The sequence below is a fragment of the Eriocheir sinensis genome, chromosome 60 (genome assembly GCF_024679095.1).
Source record: "Eriocheir sinensis breed Jianghai 21 chromosome 60, ASM2467909v1, whole genome shotgun sequence".
Taxonomy (NCBI): domain Eukaryota; kingdom Metazoa; phylum Arthropoda; class Malacostraca; order Decapoda; family Varunidae; genus Eriocheir; species Eriocheir sinensis.
The window spans coordinates 5,312,718-5,330,217 of NC_066568.1; the positions used below are offsets into that span (position 1 = coordinate 5,312,718).

The window sequence follows — 17,500 nt, forward strand, 5'->3', positions numbered from 1 at the left end:
ACACACACACACACACACACACACACACACACACACACACACACACACACAGAGTATATCGGAAGAAACTACACTGAACGATACATTCCGAGAGGGGAAGCAAGGAGGGCGACGCGGTATGGAAGAGAGCGAAGCGGAGTGGAAGGTTTGGCTCAGGACCCGCGAGGACAGGTCTAGCAGCCAGTTCGAATCCCGGGACCACGTGAAGTCTCCGCACAATGGTAATCAAGGAAACAACATCAAGACAACGTGTGACTCCCTCTATAGCATCTAAACAGGTAAGGAACAAGTAATGGGTGTTGTGCCAAAACGATAGATACATTCAAGACAAGGTTAGATAATTTCATGGATAGTGAGGTTAGGTTTACATGAGTCTTGTATATACGACAAATACATTCAAGGTAAGGTTAATGCCATGGATAGTGAGTTTACTTGGGGTTAGTTTTACAGGGACTGCCTTGTGTATGCTTATTGACCTCTTGCAGACTTCTTTGGGTCGGTATTATAAGACACTTTGGTTTTTCACATCAGCTATTTCTGAAGGTCAAAGAGGGGGTCAGTCGGGTTCTAATGAGTGTTTCTTTAGGTTCATGGTCCAGAGGAAGGGTCAAACTACTACCGGAGTCAGGAAATCCCCCAAGCTCCTACGAAAGCCTTGTCAAATAGGTGTTCTTGGGCCACGAAATGTCTTATGTTCTTAACTATTATTTATGAGTAGTAAAAAGTCTAATGATATTAACCTAATTCTTAAGTAATTACTTTTTTTATAATACTATCCAAATGAGGTTTAGACTTTAGGGAACCATTGTACGAGGGTATCACGTGGACCCCAAATCCACACTGGCTGGGAGTCGCGTCCGCCCGGGCCTTAGTTGGCTCAGCAAGGCGCTGCAATGACGGTGGAAGCTCAGTGGTCAGTCGTCTGGGCGGGCACAACGCTCGGGGGACGCCCAAGGCTGCTTCTTAGTAGAGTTCAGCACTAAACATATCGGTCCCTCTCTCTGGTGTTCAGTCGCTTGCTCCCTTTATCGGTCTGGAGGAATTGACTCTACCACGCATTCTCAGACGCTTCAGGCTCTCATATCAGCGGTTTCCCAAGGCCATAAAGCAGATTAGTCGGTTAGTCGGGTGCTCATGAGTGCTATTTGGCATTTCACGGTGCAGAAGCCTTGTCAAAATATCACTAGGCTCATAAAACTACTCATGGAAATACCCAAATACAATCTCTACGAAAGGCTTATCAAAAGTGTATGTGTGTGTGTGTGTGAGCCATGGAGTGTTTTAAAATAAGGGATTAGGGCCGTGTTACAAGTCAAACCAGAGAAATTTCGGGTCCCTGCAAAGGTCAGTTTAGGGGTCGTACTATAAGTCCAGTCCGAGAAGTTTTGGGTCCCTACAGAGTTCGGGATGAACAACTCTGGAGGGACCCAAAAATTCTTGGATTAGACTTTTAATACGGCCCCTAAACCGACCTTTGTAGGGACCCGAAACTTCTCTGGTTTGACTTGTAATATGGCCCTAGTTCAAGCCACATTCTTAAACATTTCGTCACCCAAGCACGCACACACAGTTGACAAGGCTTTCATAGGAGTTGTGGGCACTCCAATGGGAAGAATTACGAGCCTAATGATAGTCTGACAAAGCCTCTACACAATGAACACTCAAGAGAATCCGGCGTATCTCCTCTGAGGCTTTGAGCCGGAAACGTCTGGAAACCACCGTCGCCAGATTATCGTACCAAGAGCATAGTATTTATCGGTTTCTGACGCATAACTATTGCCAAGAAACATCAGGAATTAACTATTTTAACGACAACTATGAATGAATCTCGTTATTGCGGCCCAGGAGAGTTTTGGGGTCAGAAATCGGTAAAAATAAGAACCAGGAATTAACTATTTTAACGATAACTATGAATTAATCTCGTTATTGGCGCCCAGGAGAGTTTTGGGGTTAGAAATCGATAAAAATACGAATCAGGAATTAACTATTTTAACGATAACTATGAATGAATCTCGTTATTGGGGCCCAGAAGATTTTTGGGGTCAGAAATCGATAAAAATAAGAGGCTGAGTACGACAATCTGGTAACGTTGCTGGGAATACCGACCTTTGGCCCCAGACCGAGGGACCGCCCGACTCGGTGCTGGTCCCCACACGGAGCAGCCTTGAGAGTCCCCCATTGGTCGCCTCGGTTAACAGCTTGTAGTTACCTTTTAGCGCTTTGTACAGCAACGAACTAATCAAAAAACATTACTTATCCACGAATATAGTTTTTAGTTACAGCGTTTTATTTTACAGTCACGACAATTACCTTTACCGACTATAGAAAAAAAGTATTATTTAAGTGGTTTTACCGGCTATAGAAAAAAAAATATTAGTTTAACCTGCCGAACAACTTTTTGTGTAATTTAAGCTTTTTGTACAGCGCAGAGAAGATCAAACGAGACTTTATATATTGTACCGGTTATTAATTAAACATTAGAAATAAGCTCAACCGTATGAATACTACGATAACAATATTTACTTGAGCGTTTTGTACAGCAACGAAAGAAGATTATCTATTGAGGAACTAAAATTGATATTATTTACCTTTCAAAACAACTATTAGTAACTTCTGAACTTTGTACAAGAACTAATAACAACTTATATATTAGTGACCTACCAGAATATCTTTTAATAATCTCTTAACGCTTTGTACAGGACCGAGGATATACAATTAGTCTTTACTTTAAGAAAACTAGAAACAAATATCGTTATACCGTTCAGCGTTTTGTACAGCAGGAGTGCAAATAGAAACACTTCGCTGTACGCTAATTACGCTAATTACCTCATCCACGAAACGCTCTATACAACGACGGTAAGAAGATAAAAAAAAATCTTGTTTCGTAGTAAATGAAAATAAATACGGAAAACTATCTCTGGTTTTTATAGATGAATAGAAAAGAAAAATAATTGGAAAATAGAAAGAAAAACAACAATATAACGACAACGATATAATACTAGTAAGAGTGATGATGATGAAAATAATAATAGTGACAATGATGATGATGATAATAATAATAATAATAATAATAATAATAATAATAATAATAATAATAATAATAATAATAATAATAATAATAACAGCAATAAAACGGTATTACTCGAACATTCATCCCTTGCTTCGTTCCAACAAATGCTAATTATCATTATTATTATTATTATTATTATTATTATTATTATCCTACGTGACTTCACAGTTTTCAGCCAATGAGAATGTGGAATAAGGTACACACATTAATATCTACATTTATATACATGTTCTAAAAAAAATGCATACATACATACATACATACATACATACATACATGCATATATACATACATAGATACCTGTACACGCAAACATTCACACGTAATATTTGTACACACACACACACACACACACACACACACACACACACACACACACACACGTACACATACACACACTTACGTACACACATACATCCACAGTCGCCACACCTGCTTACTGTTGACTACAGGAAAAGAAAAAAACAAAGAAAGAAAATGAAAGCGAAATAGAGAAAGGAAGAAAAAAGATAACGAGACACGAATGAAGGAAATACACGAAGGAAAACGAAAAAAAATGGGAAAAGGATGAAAGAATTAAGAAGTAAAGAAAAAAAACGCGCTTATTCAAACTAAGACAAACCAAAGACAAAAGGGAGAGAAGAAAAGAAACACAGACAGGCAGAAAGAAAGACAAAACATCAAGGACAGACACACACAAGACACAGCGAAAGAGACAGACAGACAGAAAAAGAAAGAAAGAAATACACAACGTAGAACAAAGAATAAACGAGAAAAGAAGAAATAAAAACAAGTTAAAATTTAAATTAACATCACGAAGGAGAGGAGATGGAAAAGACAGGCAGACAGACAAACAGAGAAACAAAAAACAGACAGACAGAAAAAATAAATAAATAAATACACAACGTAGGACAAAGAATAAACGAGAAAAGAAGAAAAAAACAAGTTAAAATTAAAACTAACATCGCGAGGGAGAGGAGATGAAAAAGACAGGCAGACAGGCAAACAGAGAAACAAAAATAGACAGACAGACAGAGAGACACAGAGGATAGGTTAGTCCCCGTCGCCACACAGTAAGAAGCGGGCAACCCTTACCAGCGTATCATCAGCTGGGCACTTAACACTATGGAAAACACTGGATTATGTGGTTAACCCTTTTGGGGTGGAGCTTGGCGGCCCGGGGAGGTGGTGGGGCGGGGCAAGGGGTCAAGGTCACTGTTGCCAAGCCTGTGACCTCTGCTGAGAAACATTATGCTGCGTCACCAAAATAAAGTGACTCTGGGTTGGCAACACTTCCCTCAAGCGCTGATTGGCTAAAGGGAATGTGGTGACGAATTACACACGAAATTAGGCGTATAAATAAAAACAAAGAAAAACATCGTAAACATCGCAAAAAAGAAGACGAATGTATTTTAAACACAACAAGAAAAGAAAGACAAATAAAATCATAAACACCCCCCCAAAAAAAAGACAATAAAAACAAACACCCCGAAAAAGACAAAAAAAAAGGAAAAAAATAAAGACAAAAAAATCAAACACCGTAAAAAAAGACAAAAAAAATCATAAACACAGCAAGACAAAAAAAATATAAATACCCCCCAAAAAAAGAAAAAAAGAATCAAACCTCAAAAACGAAACAAAAATTATAAACACCGCAAAAAAGACAAAAAATAAATAAATAATAATAAACACCGAAAAAAAAGAAACAATTCAAGCCTCTCATCTTCTTGACCAATCAGATCCCAGCACCGTTCCCATGAGCCAATCAGGTGGCCGGACACCCTCCCCCTCCCCGATGACGTCACAGGAGCACCGGGAACCCAGGGTGTAGCATTGTCTTACTCCTAAGGTGGTGGTGGTGGTGGTGTGAAGTCAGGTGTGTATCACAATTAATTAACCTGGTGGTGGTGCTGGTGGTGGTGGTGAAGGTGGTGGTGGTGGTGGTGGGGTGGGGTGGGGGGGGGAATTCAGGTGGTATATCACAATTAACCTGGTGTTGAAGGTGATGGTGGCGATGATGTGCTGGTAATGATGTGGTGGTGTTGACGGTGGTGGGGTGATGGTAATGGTGTAGCATTGGTGTGGTGGTGGTGGTGTTGGCAATGGTGGTCGTGGTGGGAATTGTAGTTGTGGTGGAGATTGTGATGTGGTGGTGGTAATGTGGTAGTGGTAATTGTAATGTGGTTGTGATGGTGTGGTGTTGGTGGTCTGGTGGTGGTGGTGGTAATTGTAACTGAGATGGTGTGGTGCTGGTTATGGTGAGGTGGTTATGCTGGTGGTGGATATTGTTATGTGATGATGACTGCGATGTGTCAGCGTGCGGTCTGACTATAGACGTTGAATGTTACAGTGGAATGTGCTAAAATCGTATACCAGAGAAGTTGAATAATGGTGTTCGAGTCCTGAAACATTGCTAAAAAGTGCTGGAATAGAGTTAAAAAGTATACAAAAAGTGTTAAGAACATGCATGCTACTAAGTTTAAAGTGCTAAAATGGGCCAAAAATGTACTAGGATGTGCCAAAAATGTGCATATGAGTGCTGGAATGTGCTAAAACGTGTTAAAGCCATGCAATAGAGGGTTTAAAGTGGTTGTAATGTACAATAATGTGCTGAAATACGTCAAAATGTGCTGAAATACGTCAAAATGTTTTTAGTTGTGCGAAGTGCCAACATGGATTTATAATAACATTGATTACGAGGTTAAAAAGTGGAAATAAATCTTTTTAAAAAAGGCGTTTTCAACCCATTTATTCTCACCAGCCACATCAGTGGCGCCAAAAATAACCAATTTGTGGAATGACACGGCTGATACCTTTTTTATATATTACACGGAATTCACACTGCATGTGAAGGCAATTTTTTTCTTATTGATTATCATGTTTAGCATCCATCCACTATCCTTCATCCTAAGTTGCTTTTTTTTCCGCTTTGAGGTAATTTCTCACCAACTGAGAGGCCCCGCTTTATAGATGTCCAAAAATGTATTATGCTTAAGTCACTTCATGAAGACATTTTAGACGTGGTCGGCTATGACTTTAAAGAATGCGGACTGTCAAATCTTTAATTAAACACAAGTTTCTTATTTTTAGCTGTTAACTACTAATTTTAGATAAGTTTAAAATACTCTGTATAGATTTTTTTTTAAAGAAAAGCTATATATTTATTTTGTTTTATGAATGATTCGTTTTTAGTGTCCCTCTCTGCTTGATGCGTCTAATGTGGTGATCCGAGGTCAGACCCCGGCAAGGGAGCGTGGCTCACGACATAGCTGTGGCGACTCTACTGGCGGTCCGAGGTGCGAGAGCGCCACACCCAAAGTTCCTTCATAAAATAATGGGCCTACAGGATGTGCAAACGTGTAATATAAATTACTTTACCTTCCAACAATGTACCTTTCATCCATCTGAATACATTCCCTATCGGTTGAGAACTCCTACATTATAAGTCTCAAAATGTGCTAAGTTGTGCAAACGTGTATCATAAAGTGCTGGGATATGCTGGGATGTCCCAAAATGTGCTAGGATGTGCAAAAGGGTATTATAAAGTGCTGGGATGTCCCAAAATGTGCTAGGATGTGCAAAAGGGTATTATAAAGTGCTGGGATGTCCCAAAATGTGCTAGGATGTGCAAAAGGGTATTATAAAGTGCTGGGATGTGCCAAAATGTGCTAGGATGTGCAAAAGGGTATTATAAAGTGCTGGGATGTCCCAAAATGTGCTAGGATGTGCAAAAGGGTATTATAAAGTGCTGGGATGTCCCAAAATGTGCTTGGGATGTGCCAACAAGTATTAGTAAGTGCTGGGATGTCCCAAAATGTGCTAGGATGTGCAAAAGGGTATTATAAAGTGCTGGGATGTCCCAAAATGTGCTTGGGATGTGCCAACAAGTATTAGAAAGTGCTGGGATGTCCCAAAATGTGCTAGGATGTGCCAACAAGTATTAGAAAGTGCTGGGATGTGCCAAAATGTGCTAGGATGTGCCAACAAGTATTAGAAAGTGCTGGGATGTGCCAAAATGTGCTAGGGATGTGCCAACAATTATTAGTAAGTGTTGGGATGTGCCAAAATGTGCTAGGGATGTGCAAACGTTTATTAGAATGTGACAGTGAGTGCAGTAATACTCCAAAATGTGCGAGGGAGTGCAGGGGCGTGCAAGAAGTGCTCAAACGTGGCCATGCATGCTAGACCAATGGTTCTCGAATTATAAGATTACAGGAGGAATTTCTAAAAGTCGTCGAGATATGATAACCGGATCTCATGCTTTCTGGGCATTTAATCTCCTTCGCCACAACCATGATTATCACTCAGTATATTGAAAGACTATTTATGGTATTTCTAAGAGTCGTCGAGATGTGTGAAGTTAAATCAATGCTTCTTCGTGTGTGTGTTTCATTTCCTTCAGTGCAATCGTAATAATTATCCCTGTAAACGTTTTGATAGACTATTTACGGTATGTTACTGGTGCCTTTTTGGTTTGTTTGTTTGTTATTGCTCTTGACTTGGTTCCTTTGCTATAAAAAAACGCACAAAGAAATAATGAAGTTTTTTCGTGTGCTAATTCGAGAGTTAAACATTTGAAACCACCATTTTTTTTTTCTCTTTGAGGAGAGAGTGACACCGATCCTTCAAAATGTTCCGAATAGGCTTACACACACAAAGAGATATTAGAGAACCAGTGTGCTGAGGCATGCGAGGATGTGCTTTATCGTGCAAAAGAGTGCTTACATTCATTACAGTGTGCTAGGAATGTTGCGGGAATGTGCTAAATGTGCCGAGGATGTGCGAAATTGTGCCGTAGTGTGGAAATATGCTAGAGTGCTTGAACGTGCAAAAAGTGCTGATCTAAACTACTGTAAGTGCAAAGATCATTAAAACGATCAGAGGAATGTGCTGTTATGTGATCAAACGTGCTAAAAGGTGCTGGAATGTGCAAAAAAGTGCTCAATACAAACTACACTAAGTGCCGGAGAACATTAAACGTGTAAACATGTGCTTAAATGTGATTGAATGTGCGCGGGGATGTGGTATGATGTGCAAGAAGGTGCTGGGATGTGATTGAATGTCCTCTTATGTGCTAAATACTGTACGTAGTGAGTACTTATGATCTGTAAGGAGTGAACGATGTGAACCATTTGCTAGGATCTGACAAGAGTGAATTTAAATCATCTATAGTTTTGAGGTCTGTCTGAGAACTGATAGTAGTAGTAGTAGTGGTAGAAGTAGTAGTAGTAGTAGTAGTAGTAGTAGTAGTAGTAGTAGTAGTAGTAGTAGTAGTAGTAGTAGTAGTAGTAGTAGTAGTAGTAGTAGTAGTAGTAGTAGTAGTGGAGGTAGTAGTGGTGGTAGTTATAGTTTTTGTGGGAGCGGCAGTGGTGGTGGTGAAGAGCGGTGGTTACAGAGGTGGTAGTGGTGATGGCGGCGGCGGCGGCGGTGGTGATAGTGGTGGTGGTGGTGGTTACGGAGAAATATTACATCACTTAATATCTACATCTTACCTAACCCTAGAAAAAAAAAACATGATTATACACACATACATACACGGCTATACATACATACATACATACATACATGCATACACGCGCACACATACGACACCCTATTTACATCTCCTCCATCTCCTTTACCTTACGTACATACAAACATACATTCACATACATACATACATACATACATACATACATATATACATACATACATGCATACATACATACATACATAATCACTATATATACAATACTTTATTACATGTATACTTAATCTATTCGCTAATGAATATAGACGCATACATACACATACACATAAATACATACATACATACATACATACATACATTCATACATACATACATACTTACATATTAATGGCTATTAGAATGAGGATGATAGTAGTAATAACAATAATAACAATAACAATAATAATAATAATAATAATAATAATAATAATAATAATAATAATAATAATAATAATAATAATAATAATAATAATAATAGCAATAATTTCTTTCATGATGTTTAAATTTCATTTCGTATAACTATATATATTTATTCATTCAATTCTCTCTCTCTCTCAATACTTAAATAAATAAATTAATACATACATAAATAAATAAAATCCTCCAAAGCAATGTACCGTATCCAAGAGAACACAAAAATAAATAGTAGTAAGAAGAAGAAGAGGAAAAAGAAGAGGAAGAAAAAAAAATCAAGAAAATCAACAAGAACAAAAACAAGAACAAGAACAAAAAAAGAAAAGAAAAAGAAAATGAAGACCAACAAGGAAAACAAGGAGAAAAATATAAAAAGCAATACTAGTGAAAAATATTAAAAAAAACTTGCATTCTTACCTGGAAATTCTAAAACAGGAAACCATTCACACATTTTTTTTCCTTCACTTCGTATTTTCTTCCCGCCTGGCATATTTCTATCTGTCGTACCTGGTCATCAGTACGTTACCTGTTGCACACGTGGATTTGAAGGGGTAAAGTAAGGTAAGGTAAGGTAAGGTAAGGTAAGGTAAGGTAAGGTAAGTTAATTTAAGGTAAGGTAAGGTAAGGTAGGGTAGGGTAAGGTACGGTTAAGTTTAATTTGGTTTCGTGTGGTGGGGTTAGATAAGGTAAGATAAGGTAAGGTAGGGAAATGATGAAAAGGGAAAGGAAAGGAAGGGAAGGGAAGGGAAGGGAAGGGGAAGGGAAAGGGAGGGAAGGAAAGGAAAGGGATAGGAGGGGAGGGAATGGAAGGGAAAGGTTGGGAAGGGAAGGGTAGGGAAGGGAGGGAAAGGGAAGGAAAAGAAAGGAAAGGGAAGGATAAGAATGGAAAGGGAAAAGAATGATAAGGAAGGGAAGGGAAAGGAAGGGAAGGGAAGGGAAGGGAAGGGAAGGAGGGGAGGGGAAGGGAAGGGAAGGGAAGGGAAGGAAGAAAGGTATGATAAGGTAAAGTAAGGTAAGATGAGGAAGGAAAAGGATAGGAGGGGAGGGTAGGGAAGGGAAGGGAAGGGAAGGGAAGGGAAGGGAAGAAAAGGGAAGGGAAAGCAAGAGAAGGAGAGGGAAGGGAGGGAACGGGAGGGGAGGGGAGGGAAAGAGAAGGGAAGGAAAAGGAAGAGAAGGGAAGCATAAGGAAATCTAGGAAAGGAAAGGGAGGGAAGGGAAGGGAAGGGAAGGGAAAGGAACGAAAGGAAAGGAAGTAAGGTAAGATAAGGTAAGGCGAGGTGAGGTAAGGTAAGGTAAGCGAAAGTAAGGTAAGGTAAGGCAAGACAAGGTAAGGTAAGGTAAGGTAAGTTGGGGAAAGGTAATGCAAGGTAAGGAAAAGTAAGGTAATATTAGGTAAAGTTAGTTGAGGTAGAGTCAGGTAACGATTTGTTTATTTTATGTAAGGTAAAGTAAGGTAAGATTAGGTAGGGTAAGATACGGTAAGGTAAGGTAGATTGAAGGCAGGAAGGCAATCAATATAGAGAGAAGGAGGGAGAGATTGAAATGTTTTTTTGAGTGATTAAAAAAATAATATACCGTCTTGTGCTAAAGAAATTATTATTATCATTATTATTATTATTATTATTATTATTATTATTATTATTATTATTATTATTATTATTATTACTATTATCATTATTACTATCATTATTATTATTTACTATTTCTTTTATATTCTTTTAAATTGTTGTAAATACAGGTGATTTAAATCTATATAATAAGTTTCTCCAAAACTTTCCATTTTCTTTTCTTTTAAATAAAGGCCTATTGAAAGCCTTGTTTTATAATGACTAGAATACTATTATGGAATAGTAGTAGTAGTAGTTGTAGTAGTAGTAGTAGTAGTAGCAACAAAAATAATAGCAGCAGCAGTAACGTCACTATTGATAAACATATGAATTTCAACAAGTTTCTCATATAATATTTTCTTTATATACTATATTCCTAATCTTTCCATCTAATTAACACGTTCTTTACCCATCTAATACTCGTCTTATACACCTAAGGGCCGCCATAGAGTCGCAAAGGGCCGTGCTCCCCCTTCTAGGAGGGAACAATCCTTACACACGTCTATACCCCGTTCTAGTGCCCTTGACACACGCAAATTATATATACCCACGAGACAGCAGCACCGTCGCTCCTTTACCTCCGACTCCTTCATCGCCACACCAAAAAGCTGAGCGAGTCATTGAAAACTCTCCGGTAGATGCCAATCAGTTTTAACTTGTTGCAAGTAGAAAAGAAAAATATGTATGCATTTTTTTTTCATTGTAGGTTTAAATAATTCATGAATCTCTATCATAAACGCAATGAACAATGTAACAATTATATCTTACTAGCACTATCTCTGTCATTTTAATTGGCTACTTAATTGCATTATTTTTCAGTACGGGCGAAAATCCTTCATAAATCTCTATCATATACGAGAGAAACATGAAAAAGCTCTTATTAGCAATCTTGTTAGCATTATGTTTATCTTTTTTTTTTTCCATTCCAATTTCGCTCAAACGTATTACTACTGCAACATTTCTCTATTTCTTCAATAATCACTGGACATAAGTACGGCGGTGGCCAAGGTGAGCTCAGGTAAGATTCGCCCACCTGTACTGATTAACTAAGACTGGCACCTCTCTCTCTATACAGGTATGCTATGTTAATTACCTTTTGCCTGGTTTACGATTGGCCTAAGTAGTTATTGGTTATATCTCTCTCTCTCTCTCTCTCTCTCTCTCTCTCTCTCTCTCTCTCTCTCTCTCTCTCTCTCTCTCTCTCTCGCTCGCTCTCTTTCATTTAGCACATTGCTTTTAAAATGTCTATTGCTGTCAAATTCACCTTCATAATATTTCATCTATTGATCTAACTTTTCGTTTATCTATTTATCTGTCTGTCTTTCCATCTGTCTATCTATCTATCTGACTGTCTATCCATTATCTATCTATCTATTTCAAAAGTCGTTAGTACATATAAGCTAAAATGAGAAATATTTGATAAGAAAAAATACGACATTTAAAAAGGAGGAGGAGGACGAGGAGAGAGGAAGAAGAGGATTAGGATGAGGAGTATGAAGACGAGGAGGACGAGAAGGAGGAGGAGTAAGAAAAATAAACAAAAACATAGAACACGAACGGGAAGAGGAAGGAAAACATTGCAAAAAAAAGTTGAAGATAGTAATAATAATAATAATAATAATAATAATAATAATAATAATAATAATAATAATAATAATAATAATAATAATAATAAACATCACCCAAACACACTCAGTTTTAACCCAATCCCCTGGAGCACCCCTTCACCCCACCTCCCCCAAACCCACAACCCCACACTGCCCTAACACAATGATATGCTGAATAATAGGGTTAAGAATGAGGAAACGAGGATGGGGGGAGGAGAGGAAGGGGAGAAGAGAGAAGAACGAGGGGAAGGAATGGATATGGCAACAGTTCTGTCATACTCTGTTCAAGATTAACTGGCACATAAGCTCCGCCCACCTCTGGGAACCACCAATAAGATTCAACCTGTCCCTGTATCCACCAATCACATGCAGCCTTGAGTTGGGGAAAAGGCGTGGCTTGCTTGACAACTAGCCAATGATATACGATAGGTAAGAAAAAGGAGAGGGGATTAAACGCCAAGAAAGTCTGAACAGTACTGAGTATTTTAAAAGGGCGTGGCTAGCCTGAAAACTAACCTATGATATTCAATGAAGAGCGAAAGGGGGTGGAGCAAATTCACCAGGGTAGTTTGAACAGAGCATTGGGTATGTTTAAAGGGGCGTGGCCTTAGCACTAGCCAATGATATACACGCAATAAGGTGAAGGAGGAGGAGCCAATTCGCCAGGATAGTTTGAACAGCGCATCGTGAGGTTATGTGCGGGGGTAAGGGGGTTAAGTTCAAGGGGTTGGGGGTTAGAATTGGGAGGGGGTGTACTGGGAGGAGGGCTGCACCGCCTCCTGCGTGAACCCCCCACTGAAGGGGTTCGAAGAGGGTTGTGGGGGGGCGCTGACGAAAGGGTTGTGGGGTTGAGTTGCCGTGAAGCCGCCGCCGCCGTCCATCTGCAAGGGGGGCGGGGGTTAGTGAGAGAGAGAGAGAGAGAGAGAATGAAAAAACATATTGATTGAAGAAGGAAAAGGATGGGAATACATATAAATACACACACACACACACACACACACACACACACACACACACACACACACACACACACACACACACACACACACACGCATACAACATACCTGCTGCATTGTATATCCCGGATGCTGTTGTTGTTGTTGTTCTTGTAGTTGTTGTGGTTGTTGGGTGTAGGTGTAGCCCTCCCCTCCGCCCTCCCCCAGTCCCCCCACACCCCCCTCCCCCACCATCGTCCCGTAGGTTGCCAGCTTGCCATTGGGTTGCCCGGGCGCCACCCCCACCCCCACCCCCCCGACTCCGGTCCCACCCATCCCCACCGCTGGCGTTGTCTCCTGTTTTTTGGGGGTCCAGGGGAGAAAGGGAGGGGGGGGGAAGAGAGGAGGGTGAGGAAAGGGAGGAAAAGAAGGAAATGTGGAAAAGGAGAAAAGGGTAAAGGTGGAAAGAAAGGGAGAAAAAAAGTTGGCGGGGGAGAAAGTAGGGAGAGAGGGGGGATGGGGAAAGGATGAGAAAAAGGTGGATAGAAGGAAGTGTGGAAAAGAAGGAAAGTCGAGAGAGGAGGAGAGAAGGAAGGAGGAAAACAAAGAGAGTTGGCGAAGGAGAAATGGGGAGAGGAGGGAAGGGGAGAGGGTTAGGAAAGGGAGGAAGGAAAGGGAAGAGAAAGGTATATAGAAGGATGGAAAGGGAGGGAAAAAAAGTGTTATCATTAGTTATCATCGTTGTTATTATTATCATTAGTAACAATAGCACCAGAGGCAGCATCAATAGTAGTACTAGTAGTAGTAGTAATAGTAGTAGTAGTAGTAGTAGTAGTAGTAGTAGTAGTAGAAGTACATGTCTTCATTGTTTAAGTCACCAAATGCATAACCAATCCTCCTCCTCCTCCTCCTCCTCCTCCTCTTCCTCCTCCGTCTCTTCCTCCTCCTCCTCCTCTTCCTCTTCCTCACCTTGGGCAGGCCTTCCACCGCGGGGGCATCCTCCTCCTCGATCGGCTCGGCCCAGGGCTGCAGCTCCCCTGAGGCAAAGATCCCGTAGAAGGTGATGCCGAGGAAGTGGATGATGGAGGCGATGAGGAAGACCACCTGCCACTCCGCCGCCGTCTGTAAGAAGGTGGTGGTGGTGAGTGGTGGTGGTGAGTGGTGGTGGTGGTGGTGGTGGTGGTGAGTGGTGGTGGTGGCGGTGGTGGTGGTGGTGGAGAAGGAGGAGAAAAATACGAGGACTAAAGATAAACTAAGGAGGCAGAAAGAATAATGGGGCAAGGAGGAAGAAAAAAACATGGACGAGCAGGCAGCAGAAAGCCTGTTGGCTCATTACAAGGCTGCCTGCTTTCAATGATTTAATCAATCCGTCAGCCACAGGAGTGGCTTGCGGGAAGGATTGAAACACTTGTGTACCTACTCTTGGATACATTCGGTTCACTCCCGATGCAGCAAAGTGTCGATCAATGCGTTTCCTGAAGGAGTTGATTGTCTCTGCGCTAACTACTTCTGCAGGAAGGCTGTTCCAGTGGCGAACGACTCTATTCGAGAAATAACTCCTGCCGATGTCGGTATTTCATCGGTTTGCTTGAATAGTTTTTCCATTGTGTCTTGTCCTCGGGTTAGTTTGTAGCGTGAAGAGTTTGGAGTGATCAAGGTTGCTGAGCTTGTTCAGGTACTTAAAGACTTGTATCATGTCTCCCCGCAGTCGTCTCTTTTCCAACGTGAAGAGGCTGAGTCGCTCGAGTCGCTCTTCGTAAGGTTTCGTCCTCAGTGATGGTATCATCTTCGTGGCGCGGCGCTGTACTCTCTCAAGTAATTCAATGTCTTTCCTGTAACTTGGAGACCAGAATTGCACGGCGTATTCCAGGTGGGGCCTTACCAGTGAATTATACAAGGATAACATAACTCCCGGCGTCTAGTATTCGAGGTTCCTCGCTATGAACCCGAGCATTGTATTGGTTTTCTTACAGGTGGACCTGCAGTGTTTTGTTTGTTTCAAATCACTGCTGATGGTGACCCCGAGGTCCCTTTCCTCTTGCACTACCTGTAGTGGCTCAACACCCATGTGGTATGTGTGGTTGCTGTTTTTGGATCCGATATGCATTACTTAACATTTGGTAGTGTTGAAGGACATCTGCCATTTTTCTGACCACCGAGTGATCTGGTCCAGGTCTCTCTGGAAAATTTCGCAGTCTGCTGTCGTGAGGGCATTCCCACCCACGTTTGCGTCGTCGGCAAATTTTGAAAGAGTGGATTTTAATCCTAGTTCTAGGTCGTTGATATATATATAATGAAGAGTATGGGTCCCAGCACTGACGACTGTGGCACTCCACTTGTGACAGGGAGCCATTCGGAGGACTGTCCGTTGAGTACAACTCGTTGTTTTCTTCCAGTGAGCCAGTCTTTTATCCACGCTGTCAGATTGTCGCCTAACCCCGCCGACTTAAGTTTCTTGAGGAGTCTTTCGTGTGGCACTTTGTCAGAGGCTTTTTGAAAGTCTAGATATATAACATCACTGGGGATATGATTATCCCAGTTTTCATAGATACCTTGGAAGACGTCCAGTAAGTTGGTTAAGCATGATCGCTTATTCCTGAAACCGTGCTGAGCATCGGAAATGATGTTGTTGTCTTCAAGGAACCTAACGAGTTTGTCTCTGATGATCTTCTCGAGGATTTTTCCCGCCACTAAGGTCAAGCTGATTGGTCTGTAGTTTAAGGCCACGCTTTTGTCTCCCTTTTTGTAGATCGGTGTTACGTTCGCTTGCTTGAGGAGGAGGAGGAGGAGGAGGAGGAGGAGGAGGTAAAAACAAGATAGAAGAGATTGGCGAAAGATGAGAGGGAGGAAGAGATGGAGATTACGGAAGGAGGAAAGAAGGAAGGAAAGGAGGGAGGGAAGGAGGGAGGGAAGGAGGGAGGGAAGGAGGGAATTGAGACTCAGGTAACAGCAGCAACAAGTTAGTTAATTAGTCTTACCTGTGTCCTCCTCCTCCTCCTCCTCCTCCTCCTCCTCCTCCTCCTCCTCCTCCTCCTCCTCCTCCTCCTCCTCCTCTTCTCTCTCTCTTTCCTTCTCTTCTCTCCCCTCTCTCTCTCTCTCTCTCTCTCTCTCTCTCTCTCTCTCTCTCTCTCGGCCACGCACGCAGCTTCCTTACACTCTCTTTTTCTACTCTCAGCATCTCTCCCTCCCTCCTTCCCTCTCTCCCTCCTTCCCTCCCTCCCTCTCTCCCTTTGTTTGCTCCACGCTCATAAGATGTCAAGGTAAACAAGGATGACTTATTGCCCTTCCCTTCCCTTCCCTTCCCTTCATTTCCCCTCCCTTCCTCCCTCCCCACCCCTCCCATCACTTCCTTCCGTCTCACTTCTTTCGTTCTCTTTCCTCTTGATAATTTTGTTCTCTCCTTCATCTTCCTTCTCTTCCCTTCCCTTCCCTTCCCTTCCCTTCGTTTCCCCTCCCTTCCTCCCTTCACTCCCTTCCGTCTCACTTCTTTCGTTCCCTTTCCTCTTGATAATTTAGTTCTCTCCTTCATCTTCCTTCTCTTCCCTTCCCTTCCCTTCCCTTCCCTTCATTTCCCCTCCCTTCCTCCCTTCACTCCCTTCCGTCTCACTTCTTTCGTTCCCTTTCCTCTTGGTAATTTAGTTCTCTCCTTCATTTTCCTTCATTTCCCTTCTCTTCCCTTCCCTTCCCTTCATTTCCCCTCCCTTCCTCTCTTCACTTCCTTCCGTCTCACTTCTTTCGTTCCCTTTCCTCTTGATAATTTAGTTCTCTCCTTTATTTTCTTTCTCTTCCCTTCAATTCCCCTTACTCCTCCTCCTCTCTCCCTTCGGTTCCTCTCCTTCCGTCTCATTTTTTTTTTTTCGTTTTTTTCTTCTTGATTATTTTGTTCTCTCCTTCATGTTTTTCCTTCCTCTTGTTTCTCTTTACTTTGCTTCCTCCCCACCTCCCATTTCGTTGATTTTTTTTTTTCGTTCTCCTTATTTTCTTCTCTTACTTTAATTTTTCATCCATTCCATTTCCCTTTCCTTTCTTTCCTCTTCTACCATTCCATTTGATTTCATTCGTCATCTTCCTTTTCTTCCCCTCTCAGATTTCCCTTTCCTTTCTCTCATGTTTCGCTCCTCTTCTCTTCCCTTTTCTTCCCTCTTCCTCCCTTCGTTTAATGTATTTCGTTCTCTTCCTCCCTTTTCTCTCTTCCCTTTCCCCTTCCTTTCCCTTAATTTTATCCCCTTCCGATATTTTTTTTTCATTTCCTTTTCTTTCCTCCCTTTCCTTTCCCTTCCTTATCTCTTCTCCCTTTCGCTTTCATTATTTGTCCTCTCCCTTTATTCCCTCTTTCTCTTTCCTCAAATCTTCGTTTC

General features: G+C 41.3%; 1 protein-coding gene across 1 annotated transcript in view; it reads right to left on the reverse strand.

Moving 5' to 3' along the window:
- Positions 1-12,941: 12,941 nt before the first annotated feature.
- The window catches only part of LOC126985613 (vesicular glutamate transporter 1-like), a 75,762-nt gene continuing 71,203 nt past the window's right edge, over positions 12,942-17,500 (reverse strand). Inside the window, exons 14-16 of the mRNA XM_050840768.1 lie at positions 14,112-14,264; positions 13,432-13,499; positions 12,942-13,002 (exon numbers count right to left, since the gene is read on the reverse strand). Coding sequence (XP_050696725.1) covers positions 12,942-13,002; positions 13,432-13,499; positions 14,112-14,264 — 282 coding nt within the window. The remainder of the gene's footprint in view (positions 13,003-13,431; positions 13,500-14,111; positions 14,265-17,500) is intronic.